At 44.9% G+C, this 27276-nt stretch overlaps 2 protein-coding genes across 3 annotated transcripts; one reads left to right on the top strand and one right to left on the bottom strand.

Moving 5' to 3' along the window:
• Nucleotides 1-524: 524 nt before the first annotated feature.
• LOC311256689 (mediator of RNA polymerase II transcription subunit 13-like) lies at nucleotides 525-20054 on the bottom strand. Its single transcript, XM_084351949.1, has 30 exons — nucleotides 19179-20054; nucleotides 18193-18427; nucleotides 16594-16762; nucleotides 13876-14021; nucleotides 13591-13791; nucleotides 13263-13457; nucleotides 13012-13168; nucleotides 12811-12918; nucleotides 12017-12727; nucleotides 11704-11920; nucleotides 10436-10466; nucleotides 10198-10319; nucleotides 9978-10068; nucleotides 9690-9886; nucleotides 9401-9600; nucleotides 8096-8985; nucleotides 7814-7981; nucleotides 7488-7711; nucleotides 7170-7365; nucleotides 6702-7083; nucleotides 5500-5716; nucleotides 4221-4412; nucleotides 3913-4136; nucleotides 3678-3820; nucleotides 3436-3594; nucleotides 3160-3342; nucleotides 2920-3065; nucleotides 1974-2138; nucleotides 1585-1685; nucleotides 525-1481 (listed from the first exon to the last, which is right to left on the bottom strand). Exons 1-30 carry the CDS (start codon nucleotides 19242-19244, stop codon nucleotides 1349-1351), a joined length of 6369 nt encoding a protein of 2122 aa, XP_084208075.1. The 5' UTR covers nucleotides 19245-20054; the 3' UTR covers nucleotides 525-1348.
• A 570-nt stretch (nucleotides 20055-20624) lies between these two features.
• On the top strand, nucleotides 20625-24892 carry c18h3orf33 (c18h3orf33 homolog (H. sapiens)). Of its 2 annotated transcripts, none has more exons than XM_084350968.1 (5): nucleotides 20625-20835; nucleotides 21148-21207; nucleotides 22467-22626; nucleotides 24072-24232; nucleotides 24338-24892. In XM_084350968.1, the coding sequence occupies exons 1-5, from the start codon at nucleotides 20674-20676 to the stop codon at nucleotides 24593-24595; spliced, it is 801 nt and encodes a 266-aa protein (XP_084207094.1). In that variant the 5' UTR covers nucleotides 20625-20673; the 3' UTR covers nucleotides 24596-24892. The 2 variants fall into 2 exon arrangements, with proteins under 2 accessions (XP_084207094.1, XP_084207095.1); XM_084350969.1 differs by having other exon boundaries at nucleotides 20627-20835; nucleotides 24341-24892.
• The last annotated feature ends 2384 nt before the right edge of the window (nucleotides 24893-27276 follow it).

A 27276-nucleotide genomic window follows, 5' to 3' on the forward strand; every position in this document is an offset into this window, starting at 1 on the left:
ATTTATGTAAATATGATTATTTCCTTTTATTTGTACTTTTGATACTTAAGTTTATTATCAGATACTTTTATTCAAGTACTATTCTTACGGGTGACTTTGACTTTTACCAAAGTAATTTGTTAACACCATATTGTTACTTTTATCAAGTGTGACTTTTGGGTACTTTTTACAATGAACAGATGATACAGTGTTTTTGGAGCTTAAATTCATTCTTTCCTGTGTTTTTGACCTGTTTATTTAAAAAAAAAAAAATACATTTGTATGTGTGTATCTTTCAAACTCTTTAAGGAAGTTTTAAGTGCTATATCGTAGGCAACTGGACTCGTTTCAGTTACTTGAAGACGTCTCCCCTCTACGATACAGCACTTTTACCATGACCTGGATGACTGAGAACCGTCATCAACATCTGTATGTAAGTGCAACATTAAATCACCGGAGTACTTCTTTTTCTTTAAGAAGAGAAATATTTATTTACCCAAAGCTGTTCAAACCTGTCAAAAACAAGCCAACCAGAACAAAGAGGATAAGGTAGACGCACTTTATTCCTAAAACAGAAGCTGCACCATCAGTAGCGGCACACAATTATATGTACACATATACACACACAATTACCTAAATCTGTTATATAAAATATATAATCTGACAATGTACCTTTTAATTCCTCTTCAGAGCTCATTGAGTTACTGTGCGAGAGACTCTGGAGCCAAAGCAGACAGAGAGGTAAGTCTCATCCACTCATTGGGTGGGACACAAATGCCCAGGCCAGCTTTTTACTTCATTTTTACAGCATGGCAATAAAAAGGTCTGTACCCTTTGAAAAAATAATATTCTAAAAGCAATCTACAGCAAATTCACTTGAACAGGTTTGTCCGTGTTGTAATTGAGAAAATTACACTTTTTAAACCAATTCCTTTACAGTGAGATGTACACACCCTCTAGGATTTGTAATATATAAAAGATATTAAGCATTAAAAATTCCACATTTAAAAACTTACAATAAATAATATATGCAGGCATTTCATTAAGATAAAATTTCATAGATTGCAATCTACAGTCATTAAAAAGACAATTTATTCTCCTTTATGAAACGTCCCTTGATCTTCCAAAACGCTAAAATGGATTCTTGGCATCTGATTGATTGATTGGTTGATTGGAAACTTCCAGTCAGTCAGTCAGTCAGTGTTGTGTGGGATACACCAGGGAGGATAAGGAGGAAGAGGAACAGGGATGCTTCCTCCACGTTTGCCCTGATGGAGTGTGAGGTCCTTTGAGCGTCGGGGATCCTTCGCAGCAGGAAATCCACGACTCCGACTGATCAGATCTCAGCAGTTTGATCCCGTTTTAGAGTTCAGAGCATGTTCATGATAAAGTTGTACATCTGGGTCAGCACCACGAAGTGAACGGGCAGACAGGAGCGTCGGTCCTGGGTGGCAGGGTCGCATGTCAGCCAGGAGAGGGCGTTGTACTGCTCCAGAACGAATCTATCATGTGGAGGGCAGACAGACAGCAGAGTTAATACAAGTCATTCTGTTTATTTTAAATCATACAGTACTTTAACAGGCTCTTCTGATCTGAGCAGCTTACCTGAGCACATCAGAGGTGTGGTTGGAGTCCAGGGGGTGGGAGTGCTTACTGTGGAGAAGCTCATCTGATTGGACAGAAGACACGTGCAGGTGCAGAGAGGCCTGAGGAAAGAAAAGATGGAGATACAAATTAAATTCAAACTTATTTAGTCTAAATCTGTTTTTTCAAGCAAAAATATAAAATTCTCTGGTCCCTGCCTGCAAAAAAACCCCAAAAGAACAACAAGAAATAAGATGTAACACTCGGCTTCAGGAAAGTGAGTAAGAAGTAGAGAAATAATCAGAACTAATCATGAACCGCTGATGGTAATAAGCATTAGTTGAAACCATAATTGAATGTGAATCACTCCAACAAGCTATTACAAAATAAATGTTTTAGTGCTGGTGTACCTTGAGGAAGAGCGGGCACTGGTTCTTGGCTTGAGGGCAGGCCGACCAGAACCAGTCGGGCAGCGGTCCGGCCTTGGCGGTGGAGACGAAGTAGCCTAGAGCCATCGGCTGCTGCAGGATGTTCAGAGCCTCCTCGTGGGACTCCATCCGGTCTGCACTCTGACCCTGCAGGACAACACCGACAGAATTAATGAACAGAACAAGACTTGTTTTCTACAACATGAGTTTTGGATTTTAAAAGATTTGGGATTTCTACCTTATTTTTTGCCATTTTATCTGATTTATATTCTGTTTACGGCTAAACTTAGTTAAATTCATCGACCAATTCTTGTTTTATAGGTTAAGTTTTGCTGTCGGGTTAAAGTTTTAATGCTGTTTCAAACATCAGGATTCATCTCAAACAAAACGTCTTTTACTTTCACTTTCCCATTGAATTGAAAGTGTCAAACTGTGTCTCGGTCCTTTGTCATAGCAGCCATGCAGATTAACAATCTTTATGGTCTGTAATGGCCATTTTTATTGCTCGCCTTAAATGCCTTTCACCAAATACATTTTTAATTTATTGACTTGGTATGTACCCATTCGACCAGGGCTGGCCTAAGGGGGGCCAGCAGATTGATACTTTTGTGCAGAAAGTCTGTAAATTAAAAGGAACTCGGGATCCTAGTAGCACTTTGTGCCTTAACAATACAATACAATGTGTTTGCTTTTGTCGTGTGGACCACCATTAAGTTTGTGCACCTCTGCTCTAGACCAATGACATCTGTGGATGGAGCCGTGCTGGTTTGCTCTCAGGTCACAATTAGTGACAAAGTGTGATCAGACTTTTGACTTCTTTTTGGTCAGCACTTTGTAACCTTTTTAAGAAAAGTTCTATGTAAATGAAGTTGACTATAATTATCTAAAACTGAATTTTTAATCGTTGAGTTATTAAAAGATGACTAACCTTGCTTCCATCTCCCCCCTGGTGGTAGTGGGAGCCAGGAGAGTGAACGGGAGAGGTCGTGGGGGAGTTGGGCAGGATGTTGATGAGGTCTGGATCCACCATGTCGTTGTCAAACAGGTCAAAGATTCCCATTCCATCAGATCCATCTGCAGAGAGAAAAACATGCAGAGAGCTCAGGGTTTGACTTTGATTGAGCGTCTCTCTTACAGAACAGCATCCCTTCAGTATCTTGAGACGTACCAGGATTTATGGGGTTGAAGTTGATGTCGATGGGCTCTGTGGTGTTAGTGTTGACCTGCACCATGGCTGAGGTGGGAAACACCAGGATGTGTGTGCAGGATGTGTCCTGAGGTGTGCTCAGCTGCGATGTCTGCATGTTGAGTGTGGTGCTGCGACCAAACACTGAACCCGTCGACACAGAATCTGCAGAGACAAGACAGAGGAACCATCGGATCTGGAGTCTTGCAACCTTTCCTGTTACAACTTTAAAATAACCATGTTACTTTTCTCTTTTACCTGGCATGATGACAAAGGAACCCTGGGGCTCCATGGCGACCAGACAGGCGCTAAGGATGCTGGGAGTGTCAGCAGCAGAGATGCCGCACAGCTTGCATGTCTCCTTCAGACGTTTACTGAGAGACTGCAGGTTCCTCCTGCTCAGGAGAATACTCCAGTCTGGGAGAAGATGAGAGCACATCAGTGTGTGTGTTCATGCACGTCTACACATCCACATGTTCTGCAGGTGTGTGTGTGTATACCTCTCAGCTCGCCATGACCCATTCTACCGAGCCGTCCAATGACCACCCTCCACGGCAGAGATGTCACCTGCACCAGGCCGAGACACCACTCCCACAGCTTCTGCAGACCCACTCGCCTGGCTGAGCCCTTTTTCCTGCGAGCCCTGAAACACACACAACACATGGACTTTAAATATAGAGTAGGGATCCTGTGGGCCTGCTGCATGTTTTTATTTCTGTACGCGAATGCACGTACCTGTTGGGGACATCGATACTAATGATGCAGGTCTCCAACAGTTCCCCGTGCTGGTCGGTGCAGGAGGCCAGCAGCCAGCGCTGGTCGTGGGACAGACAGTAGCCGACAAACAGGACGTTGTACTTCTGCGATGCCTCACCGAACGTTTCCCCGAGCTCCGTCTGCTTGTCTTTCACGGGAGCCAAAATGAAGGGCGGCGTGTACAAACGTAGACACTCGGGCCTCTGCACGGACAGAAAAGTGTTAGTTTAGAAGAGAGACAACACAATGTCTGACTGTGTCCTTTTTCAAGAATTACAAGCAGTCACCTCTGGGTTCTTTAGTGCCATGTCGATGGCGAGACCGGGGCCGAAGCCCGTCAGAGCCTTGAAGTTTGTGGAGTTGGGCAGAGGCCGACGACACTGAGTGAACACGGAGAAGGCCAGCGACTTGAGGTGCTGACCGTAGACGTGACGCTCCCCGCTGTGCACCGGCTGCAGCAGATACTGGCAGGGAACAATCTGAGAAGAAAAAGATAACAGTGTGTAACTTTAGACAGGGCTGTGATTACGCATTTGTTGGGCTCTGATCTAGAAAGCTGACTTTTCAGTTTGTGTTTGTTCTTCATATGTACACATCTGTGGTTGCTCTGTACTAGCCTTTTAGTTTCAGTAAAATTGGCTTGTTTGTATGACAGCATATAAAGGGCTAAAATTATGGAGATGGGGGAGGGGGGTCATTTCAATATTCCCAAGTGTAATTCCTATGTGCAATGGTAAAAATTCAACTGTTGAGTTTGTTCTTAAAGTTTTATTTCCTCTTGTTCATATCTTGCTTTTTTACTGTAACAATGCAAATTTCCCTGTTATGGGACTAATAAAACGATTATCTACTTTCATTTTATATTCTGAGAATATTAAGATTTATGAGTTTCATGTTGTAAATTTATGAGAAAAAAACCTCAAAGATTCTGAGATTAAAGTCACGAATTTACAAGAACGAAACCTTGGGTGAAAAAGTGTTTTTATTGTTTGTTTTATTTAAAGTATCCCTTAAATATTTGCTTTCTAAATTCAAAGCAATGTTTGAGAAGCCGAATAAACAAATAATGTGAGTCTGAGTTCAAGGTAAAAACGTACTGCATTTACAGGCAGCAGCATGCATGTTGTAATTAATGGCTATCAAAAATCAAATCAAGTATTTATCGTATTCTAAAGGCTTAATATGAAAAGAGAGAATATACAGTAACAAACGATGAGTAGACGGATATTAAACCTGCTGTAAGTGACGCTGGAACCATTACAACATTCACACCTCCACTGCTTCAATATTCCCTCTGGCATGTTGACGCAATCTTGTGTCACTACATCACAGGTGTGGAAGTTAACACCTCTATTAGTGTCTGCTAATGAGTCCCCTGCTCTTTCTCACCTCCCTTTGTGGCTGCTGCTAACCTGCTCTGCAGGAACTAAACTGGCAAAGACGACAACAATCACAGCTCATCAGCAACTGTGTGATCTTAAACGGTCACTCTACTGATACTGCAGTAGACTCAATTATGAAGTAAACAAACAATGAAAACACTGAGACTGTGACGCTGGCCTGTACCTGCACTGAGACAGCGTTTCTGATGCGAGCGGGCAGGAACTGGAGCATCTCCATGTAGCAGCGCAGTAGGCCCAGCGTGTAGGCGCTGGAGTGGACCTCTCTGTCCGCGTCCTCGTAGCTGAACGGGTCGACGATGTACACCACGATGGCAGGCGGGAAGGACACAGCGTGGGACTCCCCGTCTGTCGGCTTCCCCACTTTGTCTCTCTCCATTGTGCTGATGAGAAAAGACAAAGATTTATACTTGAATACAACACAGATGAGCCAGAGGTCCCCACACAATCAGAATCATACCACAGTTACTCCTAAAGACATAGAAAGGGAATTTATGATGAAATATATTCTTTCAGCTCAATGAAGCTGAATGACAAAGTGACAGATTTCATATTGATAATTGCTATGCTGGCGCCAAATATCAATATTTTTATTCAAACATGTGGCACACTGGAATATTGGCACGTACTCTGATTCCCACCCCTATTCAGCAGAATAATAATAGGATGTAGTACTCAGTAAATAAGTATTTTATGTATGTAGAACGCATAAATACTGGAGATTAGCTACTCAGAAGAAAACATGAACTGGCTAAGAAATGTCTTAAGTTTAATGAAATTAAACAAGACAAAAGTAAAACAATCGAAACAACACTGATGAGCTGAACTCTACAGTGTCATAAAGCCACGTTTAACCCCAAAATTGATCTTATCCTTTGCCCCATTTATCTTACACTCTTTTAACATTAAAAACTTTATCGAAGTCATCGTTATCCTTCATCATCTTTTGCATCCTTTCAGTCTTCGAGCTGCCTCACAGCACTGCCGCCATAAAAAGCAGTGACCGGCTTTGCTCTTATGCTCATGTGTTGAATTCACACGTGCGCCACTGGATGAAAAGCATGTAAGACATCTCGCATCCCCTCAGTTGTGGACTGCAGCGTCAGTCGCAGCTTAAAAACTGAGACAGCGTCTTTATGGTGTTAAAAGACTCCGCTGTACGAGTACATGCACGCCGACTCAGGGTTGGCTTGGTGTGACTATACTTTTACATTGGTAAGTGTTTACTGAGATATCAAATGTTTCATTAGCAAAAAAAATGCATCAGAGCGACGGCTTTGTCAGTAAATAGTATTAAAACAAAATGCTTCTCAGAGCTGTGAAACAAAAGACACAATCTCTCTGTCTAGATGATTAATTGGCTCTCACCTCTCCGGCGCCTCTGCGGGCACTTGAGGCTGGTTGGCAGAGGGTCCGTTCTCCGCCAGCCCCCCTGCACCCTGCGAGTTTGACTGCGGTCCATTCTGAGACATGTTGCCCTGCAAGCCTGCCGTCCCAAATGGCGAGTAGGAGCTTGGCTTGGCTGCGGCCATTCCCCCGATAGTCTGGGAGCCTGAGGAGGACGAGGGAGGGGTGCTGTTGACCTGGGACGACTGGGCAGAGCTGGTGCTGGAGCTGGTAGTGTTGGTGCTCTGGGGTCCTGAGGAGGTGCTGGAAGAGCTGGAGGTCTGGGAAGAGGAGGAAGAGGCCACAACGGGGCTGCGCTGGGACAACAGAGAGCCGTCTAAAGACTGCTCTGACAGGTATGGAGCTGAAAAAGAGAAAAATAATGATCAATTATCATTTTTACAAACCACATGAAACTTAAACGATGGGTATTAAAATTAAAAATGTTACCTAGATCATAGCGGCACACTTGAGCAAAGAGTTTGAGCTTATTAAAGGCTTCATTGTTTCCGTCTCTGGCAGCCATCTTAAGGAACCAGTCACTAAGGGGCTGCTCTGTCAAGCTCCTTCCTTCTGTGGTGCCGACCTTCAATACGCCCTCTGGGTGACTCTTACAGATGGGCCTGTGTTGTCCCAGCTGGCATGCCTGTCAAGAAATGGGGAGTGAATGCGAAAATGAAACAGTGTGAATCATTTCACAAGAGTGGGAAACTGTTTTCGTGGGCATGTCGCGACAAGAAGGACAAGTTTTATCCACCGGGTGCATACCTCGTACATAGCACTCAGATCTTTGAAGAAGGTCTTCGCTTTGCCGAGCAGAGCTTCGTTTTCTGGGCAGATGACGACGTATCCCACATCTCTCTGGGAGCCAAAAGGATCCAGGAGAAGCTTCTCCCAGTAGGGCAACCCGAAAGGAGACAGCACCACAAAATCGTATTCATAACCGACCAAAAAGGTGGGGATGGGCAGAGGCTCGGGAGACTCATCTGTACCTGTGGTGACAAAAAGAGGACAGAGGTTCAACAATATTCCACAAACTGCTCTCTAAATTTGTTAGAGATAAGCATGATGAGGCACAAACAATTTCCACGTACCATATGATCCCCTCCCGGCCATCTTGTGGAACTGTTGCCAGGTGAGCGGTCCCTGAACGCCCCACGAGCGCACGCTCCTCTTCTTCTGAATGGTGTCCTGCAGCACAGGCTGGAGGGACAACAACACCCGCAGGACATCCTGAGAGAACAGCTTGCTCATGTCTGCTGCTGCAGGAGGAAGAACAAAGAGAAAGAAGTCTTAACTTGAACATGCTTGAGGTCAGGAATGAAAAGTGAGGAAAATAATCTTGTAGTTAGACACAATGATACAAAAATACTTACATTTGCATTTTGGCCACTGATGAAGACAGGTGCTTTTCACTAGTGTTTCATCTACTTTGCCTCCTGACATATTGTCCATGAACTGCCGGCCGTGCTCAAGTGCCATGTAGCAGTCATTGTAACAGTCTCTCTCCTCCACCCTCAAAAATGAGCTGGTGGCTGAGCTCGGCTTGGTGTACTCCACGCCTGCCATCGGGGCGAAAGGGTTGGTGCACTGGTCCTGCAGCAGCAGGATGAGCTCATCTGGAGGTTTCTCCATCAGGCCGCCAGCTTTGTGCGCCGTGGACGCTCGCAGCTCTTCGAAACACCGCTCCGTGTCTCGACTGGAGTCTGAGCCCCGTCCCACCACGTCAAGTTCGTCTTCCAGAAACAATCCGGCCAACTGGCCGAAGCGTCGATTGGAGACGGCGCTGAACCCGCAAGTGCAGGGGTACTGAGCCTCGCCGTTGTCCTTGAGGTACACGCCCACGTCTGCTCCTCTGATGTTCATGTTGCAGACGCACACGCAGCAGCTCTCAAAGTTGCAGTCCTTGTAGAGGTTCATGACTGACTCAGAGAGGATGAGGGTGACGTAGAGGCTGTGAGCCTCGGGGATGGAGGGCACGGTGGCCGGCTCGACGGAGCTGAGCGGTCGGCAGGTGGAGGGAGTGGAGGCGGGCGAGTAAAGGTCAGAGTTGTCGTACTTGAGGGAGCCCTGGACGCTTGAAGGGCCGCGGGGCGTCCGTGGAGTGCGTGGGGTGCGAGGCGTGGGCACAGAGAAGCGCGGCGTGGCCGGGGAGGGCAGGATGCCGGTGCCGCTGTTGCTGGGAGGGGCGCTGCTGGACATGAAGGGGGTGTGGGTCTGAGGGGTGTAGGTCTGGCTGTAGTCTGGCTCCACACTGGGGACGTTACTGTTGGGAGAGATGGACAGAGATACAAAAATTATTCATGTTGTGGTTGTTTGTTTTGTTAGTGTGTATAAAAGTCATTATGTAGCGGCAGCGTTGAATGCAAGACCTTTTTCTTAAATTCTTTTGCTTATTTCAGTCATCCTACTTTTCATAACCAAATATTTACTCAAAAAAACAAAACAAAAATAACAAACTAGTTGTTTCATGGCAACATCTACAACTGAATGCCACGTGATTATCCAGAGCTGAGGTAAAAACTGAAAATCTACTTTAACAGCCCCGGCATCTATAAACTGGCACTCATCCCATAATGGTCCCTTTCACACGGTTCTGACATAAACCGACCATCTTCGGAGGACCACCATCTGCTAATGAAGGACAGCACTGACCCACTGTTGACGCTAAATGTACCAACCTGTCTTTGGTGAGGAGGTTGACATTTGTCACCGGGGGTATCAGTTCCATTTTGCCCATGGTCCAGCTGGGCGTGTACACACAGTCTTCTGGCAGTTTGATAGGCAACAGACACTGGCTGGGTAGCGTCTTCAGGGGGGCGTACATGGAACAGCCGATGAACAACTGACTCGTCTCGGGCTTGTACACGAAGGAGAAGTCCTGAAGGCAAAGTAAGAAGTGGTGAGCAACACTAATGTAGCAACATTTTCCACCCGCTCCACACTTGGCAGGTGTTCGACATGTCGTACCTTTATTTCAGATGGCTTCGGGCTGCAGAATCCCTCCTCCACCTCCATCTTGAAGTGGTTGTTGAGCTGGCTGCCGTCCAACAGGGTGAGGCCCGCCCCTGCTTCTAGGCTATCCTTGCTGCCGGAGTTCATGGGAGAGTATCCCTGCTGCTCCAGGGAGGGCGGAGTGGGAAACATCTGGTGCAGATCTGCTGAGCCTGGAGAAACAAGGGGTTGTTAAATCTCTTGAAACAACGTGCGTATAAAAGTGACGATGCACATTGATTAACTGATGCTTAGTCTTCTTACTTATGCAAGACAGAGGGTCCAACGTGGCTGCTTTTGAGTCTTTACAGCCAAACTTGTCCTCTGCACCAACTCCAGCTCTTTTGGATCCAGGCTGTACGGACACGGAAAAAGAAAACTACTCAGTACATCTTCAGTGTCAGTTTTCAACAGGCTTAAATCAGCAGCAGTTCCCAAGCAAAGTTTGGGCCAACAATTTAATTCACCACACTGATGGACTCACCGCTAGCTCATCTTCATCCGAGTTGAAGATTTTATCCAGATCGCTGTAGGACACCGCCAAGTCGTTCTCGTGGATAAGGCTGGTCGAGGCTAAAGGTTTATTACCGGATGGACCCTGACCATCTGCACCGCAAAACAAAGTGGAGAGGAGCGCTTGAACAAGACGCCAAACTCCAAACATTTTATCGAATTAAATGTCAAACTTAGGGGCTACACAGAGAAAAGGAAGGTGTTCTCACCTTCTGCTGAAGATCCAGCTCCTTCGTCCCCCTGGGTTGAAAAAAGAAAAAATTTGCAGGAGTTATTGTAATCTCAGAAGAAAACTGCCAACAGTTTTACTGACATACAAAGCTCTGGTCATCCAATTTATTCTGAAAATCTCTACATGTTAAAGGTAACTTTAGGTATTTTTTATGAGTGGGCCACCACACACATGCACAAGTTGCACCTGCACCTGAGTATAAACACATTTGTTTGTTTTCCAATAAAACTCCCCATGGCATGGTTAAGTGATTACAAGGATTGTCCAAAACAAACAAACGTTTATCTGCTGTGATAAAATTTTGTTTTGTTTGCAGAACCCTACATCCCAACATGGACTTTGGTGTTAAACTGTAGCTCTAAGAAACACCCTGGAGAATGGCCACAGCTGGGAACTGTTTGAAAACGTTTCATTACTAGTAAGAAAGAACAGATGCCCGTGTTTCAGTACTGATACCAAAATAACCTTCTCTTTTTCATTTTACACCAAACTTCTTGAAACCATAAGCCAAACTTTCTAAAATGTTAAAAGTTATTTTAATTATTAAGTTAATAAAATTATTCGCAGACTTTTTGGATTATTGATTAATCGGTTTAAGTAATTCTTTTTTCTTTTTGAAGGAGAAAATTGAAAACCCTGATTCCAGCTTTATAAATGTGATTTTTTTTTCTGGTTTCTTTACTCCTCTCTGACAGGACTGAATATCTTTGGGTTGACAAGACACCTGAGGATGTCCCCTCTGGCTTTGGGAAACACTGATTGACAAATCCCCCCCATTTCTTGACATTTTATAGACCATACAACTAATTGACTAATCGAGAAAATAATTGACAATGAAAATAATCATTAGTTGCCCTAGCTGCAGAAAAATAGGATTCTATATAATTTTGCCAGACGATGGAGTAAGTTGACAAGACAATTCGATGCCGACTTTTGGTACCAGACACTTTTTGATACTGTGTCACCAAGCAAACTTTGGTCAGAGCGAATACATTCAACAGCGCTTATTATTGCTGTTCACACTCTGATACTGATACCACAATGTAGCAAAAAGACTGATAGGACATAAACCTGACTCTGTTATGTGACTTTAAAATCATCACTTCATCACTCACTCAGGAACACACAACTCTTTTCGTCCAAGCGCACATAAAATGTGCTTAAAATCCCAGGTTCCAGTAAGTACTTTACTAGGAAGCAGAAGCAGATGTCAGCGAGAACTCCCACGATCTTTAATCAACCCACCTTGTGTTTCTTGTTGCCCTCTCTGTCAGCTCCGGCCTTGTCCTTCTTCTCGGTGAAGCTAAACTCCTCGTCTCCCTCAACAAAGGCGTAAGGATCTGGCTCCTCGCTGTGTTCTCCATCTCCTGTGGCGGAGACAAGATGGCTGTTTCTCCGCTGGGCGTAAGTCTTGACCAGCTCCTGGGACACCTTCAGCGGATGCGTGGAGCCCGACATCACCCTGAGAGGAAAGCGATTGTACACAGATGCTTAAAAAAGATGCAGGCAAGCTATATTTTGCTTCAATGCAGCTGATGATGAGTGATGAAATACGTACTCAGTGATGGACACGACACTTTCTGATCCCCCAGAATCATCATTTCGGATTTTATCCACAGGTAACGCTGGTGTCAGGAAGTTGGTGGCCTTCTTCCTGGGCAGGTTGAAATACTTCCAGGGGTTGTGGGTGGAGTCTTCATTGGGGTTGATGGCTGAGCCCACAAAGACGGTGGGCTCCAAGGTTTCGCTGTAGGCTGGGGGGAAGGGCAGAGGCATGGGCATGTTCTCCAGCGGAGTCTCCTCAGACGAGCCCTTCTGTGGCAGCAGACAGGGCTCCACTGACGGCGGGTAGAACGGTTGGTGGATCGGCGTGGAGGAGTTCTTCATGCCACCTGGAGTCATGTCACCTTCTACATGGTCGCAGGGGTGTGGGCTGAGAGGAGGCGGGGGCGGGGATCCGACAAGGTCTGCGGGGGGGCCGTGCGTGTGCAGCGTGGGGGCTTTGGAGGGCACCGTGTCGACGTGGTGCAGGCTGGGATACGAGCCCTCCTCCTGCGATCTTAAACAAAGCCTCTGAGACTGCGGCTCCAGCGACTGCTCCTCGCTCACAGAGTTGCGGTGGTGAAACGGCGTCTGCGGCCTCTTCTGCTGCTTCTCGCCCTTTTCCAGCTTCTCGCCCAGCTTGTGCTTGGGGGCCGGCTGGGCAGGCTGGCCTGATGAAGGCAGGTGTCCTGAGGTGCTGCTGGATCGCTGCTTCTGATTCTTATGTCTACGTGAAAACGGAAACAATACTAATGAGATACTTTCTTTACTATAAACAAAAATCCCTTGTGAATGCATCATTCAGCTTACCTTGAGCAGTTGCAATGCGGCCTGTGAGTGGGCTCCACGAAATCCCAAAGTCCAGTCTTGTCCAACTCATCCTCACAGGTGCCATTGGTCAAGGTTGTAAACTTCCTCCTATTAAAAAGGGAAGATTCGCATTTCAGTCAGCATGGAGGCACTTCTTTGACTGGCAATGCTAATTTTGAGGAAGAGACGTGATAAACATACTTGTGCCCTGTACGGTTAATGTTATACTCCTGCCACACAGACTCCACCATCTGGCTGGCCAGTCTGCGAGGGATTTTCCCCCCATGCAGAGTGTTGTTAGAGCTGTAGCCATCGGATGCAGAGGACAACTTGAGCCACCTCTGGGCAGGCTGATAATCTGTAAGACAAAGAAAGTGCAACACACTCTTAGTATGCAGCATTTCAGGCTGACAAATGTGTAAGTTTTCTCATCGTGCAGCTCCAAGTCTCACCAGTCTGAGCCTCCTCCGGTGACGTCGGAGGAGTCAGAGTGACAGAGGACATGGCAGGATCTCTGTGGGCCGCCTGGCCCTGCTGAGCACCACACAGGCTTCCTGAGGTGTTGGCTGAGCCCTGAGGGACCACGGCAGGGAGATCCGACAGGGGGAGAAGCACCAGGCAGGAAGGGTAAACCATCCTTACACCCGCTGCAACCAAACAGGCGATTATTTATCAAATGAATCAACAATTTAAGGGTAGGAGCATCACTGAAATTATTCTTTAAAATGTATCAAACATACAAAGTTTGACACAACAATCATCAACATTATGGTCTCTTACCGACAAGGACCTCCACAGCTGCCAGTGAGTCGTCCTCCCAGTCCGAATCCTCCATCTTGTCTTCCTCCTTGACCTGCTTGGGATTGGGGCTGATGGGATAAAACTGCCTCCACTCCTCTATGAGCTTCTGAGTTGGGTGGTCTGACATCTTAAAAGCCTGCCCGGTGAGGGTCCCGTTCAAGCCGTATGGGCTCAGGATGACTGCAGAGCAGAGAGGATACTTATGTAGGAACACGCCACTAATAAACCAAAAGGAAACTGTGTTATAAAAAGACTTGGGCCTACCTTGCAAGGGGCTGGAGCTCTGCTGGGCGAGGCTCAGGTGCTCCTCGCTCAGTCGCTGGAGAGGCTGATGTTGAGCGATCTCCACGCTCGTGCACACGTTGCTGTCGCCGTGCACGAAGAAGGTGAACGCACAGGACAGGTGCTCGCTGCGAAAAAAGAGGCATTGTAATGTTTAGAGACATTTGTACCCAGGCTGACTAATGAGGCTATCAGTGTACTCTCCATCATTGTTAGGAATTACTCAAGAGGGAAAGAGAGGATCGAAAACTGGTAGAGACGATGCGAGAAGAGCAATTCCTCGCATATTTGATCCATATCAAGCTTTCAGGTGACAACTGTTGCTTTCACTGAGACATTACAGCCTGTTGACACCTCCGATCAGATGTAACACATAACACACGCTGTGCTTCACCAAAGTCTGAATCTTTATCAACCTTCTGGCAACGCACAGGCAAAAAAAAACTAGTCAAAAATACACATGGAGATTATTATAGTCCTGCACTGTTAAAACAATATTCACATTTATTTTCTAACTACTTCTGGAAGGCCAGGCGGCTAAATGCACTAAAATAGTACTTGTTGACATGGTTGCTGTAAAACCACAGTGCACACTCAGCATTTTCCAAAGACTGCCCTGTTTACCAGCCAGAGAGGGCAGGCAGGCGACAGCGAGGCTGCCAGACTCTTCTGTCAGAGGTGCTGCCTCAACACACACTTGTAGACATCTTTATGCAAAAACAGAAGCTCGACACCAGCGAGCAAGAAAATCCCCCTCCTGCTCCATGCAACAACTCTTTTATATAGCTGCTAAAACTCTCTGAAAGCATTGGCGAAGCTGCCAGAGGGAGCCGAGCCAAGGGGCCGTGCATCAAACACAAGTCAGCTTGGATCAACGCAGCCAAAAAGCAGAGGCTCGAATTAGCTTGTTAGGGAACTCCAGGATACACCGGCAGCCCCCCTCATTCGAGGGCAAGGGCGACGCTAAATCTATGTCACCGCCGTTATGTTATGTGCGAGAGGTAAGGAAACGCAGCTGCACAGAACCCCTCTCTGAACCAGACAGTTATTTATGTGCCGCCGCTGGTTCACCTCAAGCTTGTATTTCTACAACAACAACACAGAGCAGCTCTGCCGTGCAGTGGGGAGAAAGTGGAGGTGGACATTAAACATTACCCTGGAAGTGGTGCTCTATTAATAGCCTAGCCGAACTGTCTAAACTGATGTAGAAATTATGCAACATGCTGCCATTAAAACAGGTGAGAATGTGTCAGGCTGATTGTGCCATTACATTAAAACAGTAATAATCCCGTCATGCTCCATCACAGCATTATCTGATTTCATACCAGGAATCAACACGTTCTCTGGGAACTGCAGCGACTTTGGTGAGTCAAAACAACTCGGATCTACTTGTACAACCATGATACTGTGAATAAGGAGAGAATGCAATGATTCATTTCAACTGAATACAGTCCAAAGAAAACATATTTAAAGTTCAAGCTGAAAAACTTTTTTTTGGAGGGGGGATATACACTCTGTTTTCGCCTGTGTCCGATTGTTTGTTTGTTTGTTGGTTGGTGAACAAATCCCTTGTGATTACACAAAAAACTACTGAACAGGATTTCCATGAAACTTGGACAAAGGATGGGTCTCAGCCCAGAATAGAGCCCATAAACTTTTAGAGCATATCCAGGACTTTTTTCTCACTCAGCTTTAACATTGTGGAACAAACAAGGAAAATCCCCTTATTTCTCAGGAAATAACGGCTAAAAACAGGTGGCTGGTATCTATGAGTGAGTACAAATTGACACGGATTCAAAGAAAAATCTGTATGTAGCGTATTGAAATGTGTTTTGTTTGATATTGGATTAGGCTTGATTGAATTTAAGGGGGCCATGGCGGAGGTACCGAGTGCCGCTCTAGAGGTGCAACAGTTCTCCAACGTGCTAGGTATCAAGATTGTTAACTTTATCAATCGAGTCCAAACTAACTCAAGAATACCAAGAACAGTTGTTAAATCAGAGCATCAGGTAGTGAACGCTCTTGCGTCACTGTTACACAGCTTAAGCAAAGCCTTGTGTGTATTTGTTCAAGCCATTTTTCCTCTTTAGTAGATGATGCCTCGTTCCCAGAAACAGCCATCATCTGAGACCAACAGAGTTGAAACAATACAGCTGTGAGCACAATTTCTCCAGTTGAATCCCAAATGGGAATTTTGACCATTAAAAGGCCGTCAGAGGCCAGGAATTGTTATGAGAAGTCTAACAGTGTGGACCTCTGCCCAACGAGGCAGAACGCACATGTACAACACACATAATCATCCGTCTTCAACAAGCGCAACGCAACAAATGTGTCACGTTTCACTGTAATCCATCTCTTTATAAAGACAACTGTAATAGCCAGCCTCCACATGCTGCAAAGCTTGAGCAGCATGAGTACAATTCAAGACATTCTGCTCCTTGGAAGCATAATCTCTTCATTTTTCCTGGAAGAGGTTGAGATTCATTAACAGTAGCATCAGTCAGCGGTGAGTAAGAAGACAGCTGAGTGTAGCACGACTGTGTTGTTGTGCTAATACAACAGGTGGAGTCTCGGGCGATTCCCGTGCATTCAGACAGAAGGCACCCAAAGTTTAACTTCTGACCCGACCGTTAGCTGAGTGTGGGCTTTTAATTTGACCATTTACGGCATGTCATGTAACTTTGCTAAAGCAGGACGTACCTCTTATTAATGGTCTTCTCCTCCTTTTGGTATGGCTTTACGAACCACTTGCCGATGCGGACAAAGCTGCGGTTCATGAGGCAGCGCTCCAGCAGGTTGTGGATGGCCTTGAACAGGAGCGTCCGACACTCGTAGGACAGGCCGCTCTCCCACTCGCCATCCTCCTCACCTGGAAACAAGGCGGACATGTTAAACCAGATGCTTTCAACAAACAACCCTGATACTTGTATGCCTACTGTGTTCGACACATATACAGTACAGTCAAAAAGTCTGAGACCACTAGTTACATTTTTGGGATTTAAAACTATTTTTTCATTACAAATGATAATATCAGCTTAACAACGTAAGAGAAAAGTTGAATATTTGACAATGTATTTCAGAATATCTTGGTATTTGGTATGTGCACTTTTTGCTTTAATGACAGCATGTACTTGAGCCAGCATGGACTCCACAAGTTTATCCAGGCATGATATGACAAACTTGTGGAGCTCGAAATGAAAAAAAAAAAAAAAAAGTATTTCAAAAATATTTTGTCCAGTGGTCTCAGACTTTTTGACCCTACTGTAGGGAGTTCATCCATTATTAGTTATCAAGCAATAACAAGATGCAAAAAGTCCCTGAACTGTTAAGATTAACAGAAAATTAACAACCAAAGTGAAACACTGTGATCAGTCCTGAATCGCACTCGCGATTATTAAAAGGCATACTTCGCAGGATTGCCGGCCACTGATTGTAAACACAGGCGCAGCAAGCGATTCTGGAAGAAGGTGGTTGATTCTTGAGTCTCATCAAACAACGGTTTGGTTTACAAACACTGGTAGTTAATGACCCGTGAGTGAGACTCAACAATCAACCATGTTCCTCCAGAATGATGGACATCAAAAAACATCCTGAGCACAGCGAAATACTAACAAAACAAGAAAATACAGGACGAGGGAAGGGCCTCTGCAGATCCAGACACCACAACACACTTGTGTTTGAGTCTACACATTTTTTCTTCAGGAAAATCCTGCCTAGTATACCTTCAACAAAGCTCGAATGAACCCTTCCTCCAAAGTCAGGACTTTTCCAGGTGACTGTGATGCACAACAGCTTGTTCTTACGCTGCCATACAAGTCTGTACCTCGGTGGCCGTGAGCCAACAGATTCCACGAGGCTTTAGAGACTTTAAAAGACCCGTTAGCCACAAATCGGTCGGTCTATCATAACTTATTATCATCAGACTTTGTATCATTAAAACTGCATTAGAACTCTTTGCTGCAGTTAAAATGGCTGGCATCGGCATCTAACATCAAACGTGTTTAAACATGAACAGAGTTTCCACAAATGGACCGATTTTGCCTGCAACCCTCTGTCAGCGCAGCAGGTCTAGAAAGTAATAAGAGCAACGATTACAGTCTTTTTCATCTGACTTCAACACCTAGAGCACTGAACCTCCTGTTCAGACTGTACAGAGTGCACACGAACAGTGTTGTTATTTATACTGGGTAATAAAGTGTATTTTAGTTTAACCTGCTGTGATATTGTGAGAATTCAAATGTGTCGTGTTGAGCCTGCGGAAAACGTGTCAATGTTCGAGGTGATGTCGAGCGCACTTACTCGAGAGTTCATTGTGGATGAGCTCGGCAAAACTGGGGTCGTCCCCCCACCAGAAAAGCCAGAGCTCTCTGCGACCCGGGGTGTGGTGCCTTCTCCACACACTCAGCACATCTGCCGCCAGGCATCGGCTGAAACTACACAGGATAGGGTCCTCCTCAGTCACAGGGAATAGGATGGGCGAGGAGGTGGGTCCTTGCCACACAAAACGCCGCCATTTAATTCCAGTCAAATCGGCCTGAAGAGGAGGAGAAAAACAATACGAGAATTAATCATCGATCAGCGGTCATCTGTTACTGACTGCGGGACTCAGTGGTTGAGGGGCTTTCTTCCTCTGCACATAAAGTAGTGTGCGTCCAGTCATACAGAGAATAACTTTCAATAAGAGAAAGTTGACATCTGAGATGTGCTGACATGTTGGAAAGTTTTTGCAGCACTTTGTTGTACATGTGACACCACAATCATGCCTGAAAATAACTGTCATGCAGTCATTTACTCACCAGTCATTAACAACTAGTGACGCACCACTGCAACTCAGTCTAAACACAGAGTAGTTGGCAGAATTTTAAACAGACACTATTAGACTTATCTTGCAATTTGTTTATCTTTTTATATTGCAGTGTCACTTTAATCGAAGTAAAACAGGATGTTTGTGACATGTTTCCAGTAATTCCCCTGTTAGCCTGACCTGTTACCATCCTGTAACTAACGTTAATGCTAGCAGGGTATTTCTGTCACCAAAGCAGTGTAAACACACAATTACACCATATTCGTGAGAAACCCTTCAATAAAATAAACCTGCAGCGTGTGTTGTCTCTGTTATGAAAGTTAGCTAACGTTAGATAACGATGTGCAAGTTGCAGGCCCGATGCCTTCACGCCAGTCTGCAACTGACGTTACAAAGCTTGTTGCCTGATTAGCCAAAATGGCTTTCTGGCCTCTCAGTATCAAAGCTAACGCTAGCTAGCGCAGAGAGCACAGAGACTTACCAGGCAGAAGAGGTTGGAGTGGCAATCCTCCAAACTGGCCCCGTTTGGTACAAAGCACGAACTCATCCTTTCACTGCGTGGTTGTAACGTTAAAGTCCATTGTCTCAATCACCATCGGGGGCAATAGCTGATCTTCTTAACTCGCTGGCGAAGCGATGTTCAGTTGTAATTATCCCGTTAAAGCGCTGACCAACTTGCTAGCTACCGCTAGCCACCACCGCTAGTCAACCAGACAACTTCTAACCGGCGCTAGCCGCCGCTAGCCCGGTAGCTAAGCTAACGTTAGACAGGCAGCCAGATAGCGTCAACTGTAAGCTTCTAGCTATTCGATTCATCAATCCTATTTGAAATGTATTGTCTGATCTGGTTAGCCGCAAGCTTGCTGCTACATTACCTCAACGTCTAATAGTCAACGTTAACATGACCTGGACTAACGCTGAATCAAACAGCAGAAAAGTTGGATGCGCAATAAAAAACAAATCCGAGCTTGAAAACTAAAAAAAAAAACTTCACCCCAAAAGCTTAGTCCCTGGTGTGCTAATGCTAATGCCAGCTAGCTGATCTGAAACAATTTCAAAGCAAAGGAACTCTCCCCTCCCCCTGATCTCTCCTAGCCTGCTAGCACAAAAGCTAACATACCAGAGCTCCAACCAACGCTAGCTTGCTAGCTAAATAAAACAATTAGCTACACCGCCCTCCTTTCCGCTAAAACCATCACAGCGCTCCGTCATAGTAAAACTACTCTCAAAACGGACGAAATGCCAAATCGGCGAGGCTACTCATCGGCTACTTTTCCTCTGCCTGATCCATGGGTCCTGCAGATTTCCATTATTTCAGTTCATGGATTGAATTCTTTAATGGCGGCCAGGAGGACAACTCTGCCTCTCAACTCCTATTGGCCAATTTGTGGTAATGGGGGCGTCATCCGTCTTCAAGTAGCTCCATGACTTCACAGTTTACAAGATGAGAGCTCCGGTGCATCTGTCACACAGCCAGTGGTCACTCCTTCACTGGTGCCTGTTACTTAAACGTGTTTTCTCTGTGCAACATCTAACACTTATTAGAAAATTATTATACTTTTATTATTTATTTGGATTTGTATTTTTTTTGTTGCATCGTTAATATAAATAAAAACCAGATTGTGTTGTCCCGTCGGCGCTTTTTGTGCACTTACACTGCAGATATGAAGTTATCTAGGTCAACCTGTGCAGACAAAGATGATCCCAGTGCGTGTTTATGGGGTTAATATGTTGATCCTGTCTCTCAGGTGCAATGTGCATGAGCAACTTTTCTCCTTTTGTGCACAAAAACAACAAAAAACAACAACAAATAAACCAGCTTTTCTATACTAAATAACACAAAGTGTTGCAATGTTGTGCTGCTTTATTTTTTAATTACAGCATATATCTGAGGACGCACACTGTCATACCCACAGAGAGCCACAGGGCGGAGACTTCGCTCCTCTCTGGTCCCTCCCAGACAGGCGGAGCGTCAGATGCGTCGACAAAATGTCAACAACATGCCGGAGTGTTCCTCAGAAACAGAAACCGAAGAGGGAAGGAGTGACAGACAACAAAGGGATCGAGGCAACACGTCATCCCACAACGTCGTGTCTTTAATATCTCAGCTGGCTGATGATAATTTAACACTTGTGCGGGTAGGAGTCTGATTGTGTGGCTGCTGATGCATGAATGTGCATTATGGATCAGTGCATCTACAGTGTTGTGTTGGTTTATAAGAAGGTGTCATAAATGTGGACTTCCCTTTGTGCCATATGGTGTCAAGTAAACATCCTGTCAGGCCTCACCAGTTGTCCCCCCCCTGCCCTCAGTGGGGTTTCATGATGCCCCCCCTGTGTCACCATTACAGCTGTCAAAGTCTTCCTCAGTGGTGTCACTGCTGGGCTGGTGATGGTATAACTGGGTCTTCCTGTCTGTCAGCTCTTAACTCCTTCTTGTCTCTCACACAGAACATAAGCACCGGGCTGGCAGTGGTTGGTGTTGTTGTGATAGCCAGGAGTATCAGACTGGTAAGACACACACACGTTGTTTTTTGGATTTTAAAGGAACAGTTTAGTCGAGGTTGAAAATTGAGTTGTGTTGATGGAGAGTCGGGGGGGAAGTTTTCCCACAAAACCTTTTTGGAGATTCACAGCAAAACTGTTGCAGAGTTCCTCCGAACAGCTGAAGTAGATGGGGACTTGTTTTAAAATGTAAACAAGAGAAACAAACATGAAATGTCTCCATACAGCTCGTCCGGGCTAATCCAAGCTGCAGGGAGGCCAGAGATCTCACATTGATTTGAAAAATGACCCTTGTAAGCCGCAAATCCTCACTGCAGCTGCTAAGCTAAACGTGTTAGCATGCACCCTGTCTGACAACGTCTTTTCAAATCAATTTGAGATCTTTGGGAACTTCGCTGAGCTGTGTGGAGCCATTTTATGTTTTTCTTTTCAGTTGTTATTTAAAGTTTTAAAACAAGTCCCCATCTACTTGCGTTGTCCAGGAGGATGCTTCAGCACTGTTCTGCTGTGAAGCTCCAGAAATGCTTTGTGGAAACGTCCACCGACTTTCTATCACTGAGGTAATGACTGCATTTTAAGTTTCAGGTGAACTTATCCTTTAAGTTAAAGTACGAATACCATGATCGTAAAAATACTCCATTACTAGTAAAAGTACTGACTTCACAATAGGGCTGCGACATTTAATCCACTGTTCATCAACTATTAAATTAACTATTTTGATAGTTAATTCAAGGCAGAAAAGTCAAAACTCTCTGATTCCAGCTTCATAAACGTGAGTTTGCGGACAAAGTGAGACATTTAATAAACTTTTCTTTTAAATCCTCATGAAGCCTCCTCTGACTCTGCATCCAACACAGATCATGTCTGTGGTTCAAACAGTTTTCTAATCCAAGAAATTTCTCATTAGTAATGATTAATCTGTAGTTTGTTGTTAAGCCAGCCGACTATCACTTAAAGAAACTGCTTAAAATGTGTGTCCCTACTTGTAATTCATTAATGTGGGCCCGATGTGAGATATTTTGTATATAGCTGGATAGAAAAGTAGTTTGGTACTGCATCATGTAATTGTTTTTATAAGCAAAAAGTAACTAGCAACTTGAGTCAAATAAATGTAGTGGAATAAAAAGTGCAATGGAACAAAGTACAACAAAATGGAAATGTTCAAGTAAATTACAAGTACGTGAAAATTGTGCTTTCCATCACTGTTAATACTCCTTAAAGTGGAAACTACATGGATTATTCTCAGCTGTCTCGTTCCTCCTCAGATCACCAGATTTCAGGCCGCTTCAGAGATCCCTGCTCGTTTCATTGAGAGGAACGTCAGCCTCCGTGGGAAAGTTCACTCGGTCACAGAGAGAGGAGTCCAGGTGGAACATGTCCCGATTTACCTGCCGCTCGTCTCTCCGTTACTTTCAAAATGCAGAGGTGAAGCTCGGGTGTCCTTTGACTGAGAGCATGAAGGCGTGCACACACACAAACAGAGAAAATGATGAAATCAGCTTTTATGCCTCCCGACACAACAATAACCTGCCGGGAGTCTGAATCTTGTTACACCAAAAGTGTCATTGTGACATTTTTACTTTGTATCGTCAGACTCTGTTGCATTTGATTACCTTTCCCTGAGTGAGAGTGACGGGTAAGCTTGTTAGCTGTGATATCAAATCAGCCTCTTCACTGAGCACTGAAATCAAGCAGCTTATGCTTCATATAGATGCTCCTTCAGCAGCTTCACTGTGAAGGACTCGCATGTGCAGCAGTTTCAAATATTACCTTCGTCCCACTCGACCTCCGACATTTTAAAGCTGGTTAGACTGGTCGTTTGGTTTGTCATTGCAGCTGGCATCAAACGTCTGGTCAAATTTATAGTCTTTTATGGTAATATAGGTCCTGATTTAAAGGGACAGTTCACCCCAAAATCAAAAATCCATATTTTCCCTCTCCCCTGTAGCGCACTTTATCCATGTAGAAATTTTTGGTGTGAGTTGCTGAGTTTTGGAGATATCGACCGTAGAGATGTCTGACTTCTCTTAGATATAATGAAACTAGACGGCACTTGTGATGCTCAAAGCACCAAGAAATACATTTGAAAAACTCAACAGCAATGTCTCTTTCCAGAAGTCGTGACGTGGCTACTAACTACTAACCTTGTCGTTAGCAGTTTCATGTAGGAACTTTCTTTTTTTCCACAAAACTAGAACATATTGTGAGGCAGGTCTGACCAAATATCGCAGGTGAGACTGCAATTACAGGGTGAATCAGTGCTGAACCTACTCTCTGAAGTATGAGACGACGTAGATATGTTGGGTTTTTAATGTGTCTCCATGCACCCCAATACAGCTGTCACCACAATCTGGCTCTAAAGCGAGATTAAGTGACGCAATGACCCTTCTTTCTTTTTTAGCTTTCTTGGCACGCAGGAGGAAGCGTGCATCCACTCACGGACGAGAGACTTATGCTCATAACAGCGCTGGATGTGAACGTGAATGTTCGCTAAGTTAGCTAGCCTCTTGTCCATCAGTAGATGCAGCTCCCTTGTGTGGAGGAATTTAGTTCATGAAACTGTTCACAACAAGGTCTGTGGATTATCTTGAATAACCGCGTCATGATTTCTGGAAAGAGACACTGCTGTTGAGTTTTAAGGCGGTTTGTTTTTCCTGATAAGGCTGATATTTCAAAAACTTGGCAACTCATACCAAACAAATTTAGATGGATAACAAGCCCTACAGATCAGAGGAAAATATGTATTTTTTAATCGGGGGTGAAATGTTCCTTTAAACTAAATATTTGCTAACTTAAGACAATTTTAATGTGGGTAAAGTTCCTGTACAGCTGCTCGTGTTAAGCTGGATCTTTTTTTTTTCCCTACCCAGGTGTGCTCACGTCCCCGATGCTGGTGCATCTTGCAGGGGTGGAGTTGACTCCAGAGGGCAGGGTCTGGCTACAGAAGAACCTGACTCCTGCCCAAACAGTCTGGCTTAAACTTATCAGCAGAGAGGACGACACACTGCACTGTCTGGTGTCTCAAAGCAGGGTGAGGCATTTCTCACATATTAATATATTTGTCAGAATTGTCCACTAACTGTAATAGGACTGATATGCCATGAATCATTCCCTTTGTCTTCCCTCGTGTCTCCAGCAGGGGTCCATGTGGAGCTACTGTATAAACGAAGAAGTCCTCAGACTGGGTCTGGCTCGCACTGCGCCTGTTGTCGGAGTCCTGCCCGACTCTCGCCTCTACTGGCGTCTCCACAAACGGCTGCACAGGGCAGAGGTCAGGGCTGAGAGGAAGGGGCGGGGACTGTGGAAGGAGGACAGCCTATGGGAGAGGGCCTCCAAGGCTGCGAGGGACAGCGCTCTATTCAGACTGATGAGGAGGATCTTTAAGAGGACGTGATGCACTAAGTGACTGACTGCTCCGGGACAGAGCTCTGAAATGTGACAGCACACAGTTTTATTTATACGGTGCACCTGTTGTTGCCACATGATTTTGTGACACATTTAAAAGGAGTTTAAAAGTCACTTATCTGTCATGTGTGATGAAAATAGTTAAATTTCCCCGTTATTACATAAAAACATTCTTTAATTTCTACTTAACATTCCTTGTCGCACCTGTTGCAAAGCCTCATGGTTAATTTTGACTGTTTCTCACTGTCTTTAGAAGTTTGAAATGATTAAAAAGCTTGTTAAAGACTCTCTGATACTAATCCCCCGGCTTTCACTTACCCCGCTAAACCACAGCTAAAACCCAGCCTCCTCTGTCAGTGTGTGTGTGTGTGTGTGTGGGACACCCCACTGAACACAAGACGGGGGCGGGGTATGTTAATGGTTTTCATAATGGAGAGGGGGGGTCCACTTGTCCCTCCCTGAGATCACTGTTGCTATAGAAACACCAAATGTGAAATACAAAGCGAAGCAAAGGGTAAACTCTATATTGGCCGCCCTCAAACCCCATGGGAGCCTTACATGTTGTGTGTATGTGTGGGGGTCTTTAAGTGCCCGTAAAGAGGGCCCTTTTAGCTGTAACGTGACCACGACATTCGAGTATTTAAGCACTGAAGCGGAAGAGAAGAGACCGGGCCTGTAAACTGGCTTTGATTTGTGGCATCGTTGTAGAAATTAATGAAAACAGACGCATAAATTAAGATTTTTATCAGTTTGTGTTCCGATGAGTGCACATCAACCCCTGCTGAAGAGGAAGGATTATGCTCATGTGATTGTCATATTGTTTGCAGAGCAAGTCCACTGCCAAACTTACCCCACCCTCATCCAAGAAAGGCAAAGGAAGAAGAGGAGGAGGAGGAGGAGGAGGAGGAGGGCCTGCAAACGAGGCCAGCCTGTGATGTGTGTCCTGTGGGGTGCAGGGTGAGGGGGTCTCGGTGCGCCGAGAGGTAGCACTGAAGCACTCAATCCAATGGGCGCAAGGAGATTAGTGCTAAGGGGAGGAGGGTCACAGGGGTAGAAGGGGATTTTGGGTCCGAGCACAAAGGCAGGAGAGGAGGAGTCACGGTGGAAGGGAAAGGGAGTGGGGAGTGAAGGAGGCAGGGGGGGTTGATGAATCAGCTAGCCTCTCTTTTGTTGTGCAAATGTTACTAGCGACTGTTACGGCCCAACAGGCTCGTGATTGGTGGGCTGGTTTAAATTGTAAGGTGCATTTCAGTGCTGATGGCTGTTGCTGCCAGACTTTGAACTGTCACTGAGGGAGGAGTGGGAGGGAAACCACGGCAGAGGAGGGAGACACCGAGGGGGGAGGTGGAGTAAAGTGTCCAAAGGTGGAGATCACAGAGAAATGACATTTATACAAGAGATGTCTTTGTAATATTTAGTGTGGCTGCGACTTTTGTCTCAACTTTGAATTTCTTCGAGTACAATTTATGATACATTTTTGAGTGGAGACCTAAGGACAGTATACTGGACTATTAACACTTAAAATAAAGAAAAATTAGTTATTGTCATACTGGTAAATAACTGTAATAAGGACATCAGCTCATGGAGCTTTCATGTCAGTAAAATGTTGTAGGGCTACAGCTAACGATTATTTACATCGCCTATCAATCTAATGATTATTTTCTTGAATAATCGATTAATCATTCAGTCTATAAGTGTCAGAAAATGGTGAACATTTTCAATCAGTGTCTCCCAAAGCTCAATATGGCGTCTCGAATGTCTTGTTTTGTTGACCAGAAAATATTTGAAGGTGCAAAATGTAGAAATTTTAGTTCAAAATTATCAAAAATTATGAACAGAATGTGAAGTAAAATCAGTTTTGACATTATGCCAAAGTCGTCTGTGTGTGTGCTCCTGTGCTAACGGTGTAACCACCATCACTCACCCCGTAGGCTTTACTTTTTTTCTAGACAAATGACTCACACTGATTAATCTTTTATCCAACTACTGGCGATTAATATAATTGTCGACATTTGATGAATCATTTATCTGAGTTTCAAAGAGAGACTGAATGAGTGAACCATCTTTTTGTCTCTCTTCTGGAAACTCCAATCCAAACTCCAGTCCAGCTTTTCCCAGCTCCACCGGTCCCACAGCAGTAGTAGTCATTTGAAAAGGCACTGTGCTTGATGTAGTGGTGGGTGCTTGCCCACACCAGTGAAGTTACTGGGACAGTCTCCCTCCCTGTGACCACACTGCTGGGACTATCACTGACTCATATTGTCACATCTGTGCCCTGTGACATGGACGCTCAGCGCCTGAAGGACTACTGCTTTGCTGAAAGTGGCGAGACTTTGTGAGGAAGCTGACAACGTGGTTTTTTCAAAATCTGGGACTGAAGTGACAGAAGTAAGTGCGGCTGTGATGCTTGATGAAGGACTGACATTGTTTTATAGAAACACAGCATGACATCATATCCCACGTGGTGCATTTTACTAACTTAACTTCACTGTGTACTTTTCTCACACTGTTCGCTGTCACTTTAAATCCACTGTTGGTAGGATACTGTATACAGTATCCAAGCAGATGTGCACCTGTTAATCCTGTGTGCGCAAACGCATGCTCTGTTAAACAGAAAGTCATTTGAATCCTTATCTTTATTGCTCCACTTCAGGTAAGTGCAGGCAAACA

Source organism: Pagrus pagrus (assembly GCF_965226575.1).
Source record: "Pagrus pagrus genome assembly, chromosome: 4".
Lineage (NCBI taxonomy): Eukaryota > Metazoa > Chordata > Actinopteri > Spariformes > Sparidae > Pagrus > Pagrus pagrus.

Bases quoted from the DNA above. Each gene is read 5' to 3' on its own strand.
- LOC311256689 (XM_084351949.1), bottom strand. From the start codon at position 19,244: ATGAGTTCGTGCTTTGTACCAAACGGGGCCAGTTTGGAGGATTGCCAC. The intron at 12,728-12,810 runs GTAAGCTGAATG...GTTTTCACGTAG, and splicing joins CCGCATTGCAACTGCTCAAG to ACATAAGAATCAGAAGCAGC. The intron at 5,717-6,701 runs GTGAGAGCCAAT...TTTTCTCATCAG, and splicing joins CCCGCAGAGGCGCCGGAGAG to CACAATGGAGAGAGACAAAG.
- c18h3orf33 (XM_084350968.1), top strand. From the start codon at position 20,674: ATGCGTCGACAAAATGTCAACAACATGCCGGAGTGTTCCTCAGAAACA. The intron at 21,208-22,466 runs GTAAGACACACA...GTTCCTCCTCAG, and splicing joins TAGCCAGGAGTATCAGACTG to ATCACCAGATTTCAGGCCGC. The intron at 22,627-24,071 runs GTGAAGCTCGGG...TTCCCTACCCAG, and splicing joins GTTACTTTCAAAATGCAGAG to GTGTGCTCACGTCCCCGATG.